Genomic DNA, 4154 nt, shown 5'->3' on the forward strand with positions numbered 1-4154 from the left:
GTGTCTGCGTGGTCAATGATTTGCCAGGCCTGGGCAGCTCGAGGGGCTGCATGCCAAGAGAGCCTGGGCCCGAGCCTTGGGCCCAGAAGGTTCTGCAAGAGTGATGAGAGCCGGGCTGGGGGATCCCGCTGGGCCGGGCTGGGGGGCAGGAACCGCCCCAGGGGGAGAACGTGAATGCGGGGGCTAAGCTCTGGGAACTGAGGCGGCCCAGAGGAGAGTCCAGCTGGCAGCTCAGGGGGCAGCGACGAAGCCGGGCATGGGGGGACCCCGGGGGAGGGGATCCAGTGACAAACCCAGAATATATCCCAGTCCCAACAGCAGAGGCTGGGGTCACCAATCCAAGTGGCAGAGCAGCTGGCGAAGGTGGCGGGAGCTGGATGCCCTTTGGGGCTCTGCCCACAGCCGGAGCAGGGTAGAATGGGCACCGCACGGGGGGAGCTGTGCACAGGACAGGCTGTGGGGGGCACGAGGGGATCCCAGTGCTAGTGAGGGGGGGCTGCTGGAGAGACCCGAGTTCACGACCGGCCTGGATAAGGCCCCAGGTGTACGGATGCTTCTCTGAACCCCGAGCCTCTTGGGCCTGCCGAGGGGGGCTGGGAAACTCTGGGAACAGACTTTCTCCCGGCGACTCTGGCTCTTGGTCAGACAGACCCCGGCTAGCAGCCTGTCTCGCTGAAACTTGGCTCCGGACCTGGCCATGGAGCGTTGTATCTGAACCGCTGGAGAGCGCTCGGGCCAGTGTCGAGGCACAAACTGTAACCGGCACGTTTCCCTACCAGCCGTTGTCACTGCCATGCCCAGGCCTGGCTGTCTGGGGGCTCCTGGCACAAGGCAGGGGATTGGGGGGGCCTTGACTCTAATGTCTCCACATCAATTTTCCCTGTCCTGGATTTTATCTCGGGAATCACAGACAAGCCCAGAGCCTGCCCTGGTAACACTGGGATGCTGTGCGTTCGGACGGGGGCGGCTGGGCTGGAGCCAGAACCGGCAGGCGCTGGGCTCAGCGGCTCCCATCGGGAACACGGGAGCTACGCTGGATTTGGAAGAGCCGGGGACTCTTTGCTGTGGGGCTGATACGCCCTCCCCTGCCCCCTCGCCACTGCCCCCGGCTGTATGCCTGGCCTGGTGCCAGCCATGAACTTGCCAGAACACATCTGCAAAGGGGAACTGCTCCTGCCAGGAACCTTCCCCACCTCCCTATCAGCTGTGCATACTGGAGCTGAACGCGTCCCGGGCCGGAGGAGGGACGGGATGGGAGTGGGCCGCCAGCCAGGCTCTTGAAGGGAATGAAAGTGAAAGCTGGCTGCTGCAGAGGATAAATACAGGCAGCCGGGGAAGGGGACAAAGCATCTCAGCTCTGCCTGCTCCTGAGCCACAGAACGCCTCCACCTGCCTGGTCGCCCTGCCCCATCGCCGGCCAGAATGACCCTCCGCTTCCTGCTGCTGCTGGCAGCTGCCCTGTGCATTTGCAAGGCCCAAGGTAGTGCATGGTCCCAGCCGGTCCCCGACCGCCGGGGCGGCTGGGAGGGTGCCCTGGGGACGGGAACGGGTCAGCAGCAATGGGGTGCGCCTCGGAGCAGCTGGACACGGGGGGTAGCCCAATCCGCTAGCCCTTTTGCAGCTGGGGCTTTGTTCCAGCCGCTGAGCTGCTCGGGCGGGGCGGGAAGGGCGAGGAGAGAGCTGGCATGCCTGGCAGTCAGCTGGTGGCCTCAGCCTGGCTGGTCCAGCAGCCACACCTGGTGATAGAGCAGGGAGCTCATCCCCTGGGGACCTGGGCTCTAGCCCGGCCGCTCCCGCCCCTGGAAAGGGGGCTATATGTGTAACCCAGGCCTGCTTGTCCCCCCTTATCCTCGCTAGTGGCAGCTGGTGCTTGATGAGCCAGCTGCAGCCTTGGCTAAAGGACATGTCTCTTTTAGCTCATGCATTAAGCTCCTGAGGTCCCAGGTTTGATCCCGGCTGACGCCGACCCAGGTCTGTTGGTGTGAGGCGAGCGCTTGCCTAGCTCGGGTCCATGCTTTGTGATCCCCCTGCGAAAAGTGCTGGTCTTGGCACGTTCCCTGCTCCCCCAGTGCTCAGCGGTGGGGAGGAGGCTGCTGGGTTAAATCCTGGAGCGGGGGCCCTGCCTGCTCGGATGTCTGCCCACTAGCCCTGCCAGCTGATCGCCCCAGCTCGGGGAGAGCTTTATCAGCCGCTCACAGGCTGCGGAGTGGAGATCACCTTTCTGCAGAGAGAAAGCAACTGCCTGGCTTTATTCTGATTGGCTAGAAACTGGATTGATTCAGGTGACCTAGTCAGCAGCTTAACGTGGCTGGGGGGGGCCCAGTAGCGTGGCCGCTAGGAGCTGCAGGTCGGGAGTGAGGGGCACCGGCAGAGCGGTGTATGAGAAACTCCCTCTCTGCAGCACCTGGGGCCGGCAAGCCCCATGCATATGGCAATGCCCCGCGTGCCCACTGGCGCTCAGTAAGGGGCTCGGGGCTGGGGAAGCTGCCTCGGGTTTGCATACAGCTCTCCAGAGGCATCACACCAGAAATGCACCCTCTGCCCGTGTCTCACCTGTGCCCTTGTCCGCTTGCCCACCAGGGAGCGAGAACCAGGCGTCCGACTGCTGTCTGAGCCACAAGAATCGTCCCATCCCGCACCATCTCGTCTCTGCCTACAGAATCCAGAGTCCCGAGACAGGCTGCCGGCTCTCAGCTATTGTGTAAGTACCCGAGCCAGTGTCCGGCGGGTGCCCGGGGCAGCTCTGCGGGGCACCTCCAGGGATGGAGACTCGGTCATCCTGCCCTTCCCCATGGCTCAGGGTTATGTCAGGATGGGGGGAAGTGGGGTTCTGGCTGTTCCGTCCCCCCATAGCAACTTCTGTCCTAACTCAGGTTCATCACCAAGAAGAACAGGAATCTCTGTGCCCCGCCCAATGCTCGCTGGACTCTTGACCTGATGGAGAAACTGAACGGGAAAAAAGGACAAACCAAAGCAGGCCGCGCTGGGAAACAGTCCCGCTCGAAGGCAGCCAAGCCCCGGAAGCAGAGGAAGCCCCAGCACTAAGAGGTGGGGACGGCAGAGCCCCGGGGGTGCCGGGCGCGGGGAGGGACGGGCCACCGCTGCTCCCTGGGCCAGATCCTCAGCTGGTGGAAATCAATCCAGCCCCGTGGGCAGCCGGGCGGCTCTGCCGAGGCTCTGCCCTGCCACGCGGGGGCGCTGCGGGCCGTGGCGGATAGCGAGTGGGAGTGGCAGGGGAGCAGCAGTTGAGCACAGTGAGAAGTGAAATGTCCTGGGCTGGGGATGGAAGGCGCCTGCCGGACCGAGCCCGTCTCTGCCTGTCAGGGCCTTGCCGGCCGTGGTGGCGGAGCAGTGACTGGCCGGCCTGGCGATGGCACAGGGCGACCCGTCACTAACGGCGCGTGGTGACGCCCCGACGACGCTGCCTGGGGCTGGGGGTGTCTCCTCACTCGTGGCTGCTGCTTGGGAGCCCCTAGAAAGGGGGGTGCTTTAGGAAATAGGGGAGGGGCACGGAGCTCCCCGCCCTCGTGCGAGACCCTCCCCTGCTCTCTCTAACTGCTCTCTCCCTTCCCAGGGCACCTGCCATCCCCGCCCCGGAGCCTGCCTGGCTGCTCAGTTGACCTCGGCAGAGCCCCCTGGGCTGCAAGCAAAGGAGACTGGGCTGATTCCTGACCTGGGAGCAGAGGGCTTGGCTTGGGGCGGTGTGTGATTCTCTTCTAAAATTTCCTCTGGACCTGCTGCACCTCCCGCTAAGCATCCGTGACCTGCGTCAGCCACGACTCCCTCCCGCGGCTCCCGGCCAGGCTCACATCTACTGCTTAACACCCCCCCGACCTTTGCATTAAAAGCCAGGAATTAGCGAGTCTGCTGTCACTGAACAAGCCTTTCCTCAGGGCCAGCTCCAGTGAGGTCAAAGGGAGCACGTGCCCTGACCTCCCTGGGCTGTTCGTCAGCACCTAGGGAAACCTGTAACCCCCAAAGCCGCTATCCCTGCTGCCCCTACCCTGCCTCCCCCGCTGTGGGCAGGGCCAGTACCTCTCCCAGGGGGAGAGATGTTTGCCCACAGAGCCTCCGGACAAGGACTTTGGTTCATTAAGTTCTATGTAGCTATATGGTTGTAATAAAAAGACACACAGGGCTTAGCAATACCAGCA

The 4154-nt window shown here is 63.6% G+C and overlaps 1 protein-coding gene across 1 annotated transcript; it reads left to right on the forward strand.

The window, feature by feature from the left end:
* Positions 1-1422: 1422 nt before the first annotated feature.
* On the forward strand, positions 1423-3045 carry LOC144264778 (C-C motif chemokine 5-like). Its single transcript, XM_077816596.1, has 3 exons — positions 1423-1480; positions 2581-2701; positions 2874-3045. The coding sequence occupies exons 1-3, from the start codon at positions 1423-1425 to the stop codon at positions 3043-3045; spliced, it is 351 nt and encodes a 116-aa protein (XP_077672722.1).
* The last annotated feature ends 1109 nt before the right edge of the window (positions 3046-4154 follow it).

The sequence above is a fragment of the Eretmochelys imbricata genome, chromosome 5, assembly GCF_965152235.1.
Source record: "Eretmochelys imbricata isolate rEreImb1 chromosome 5, rEreImb1.hap1, whole genome shotgun sequence".
NCBI lineage: Eukaryota > Metazoa > Chordata > Testudines > Cheloniidae > Eretmochelys > Eretmochelys imbricata.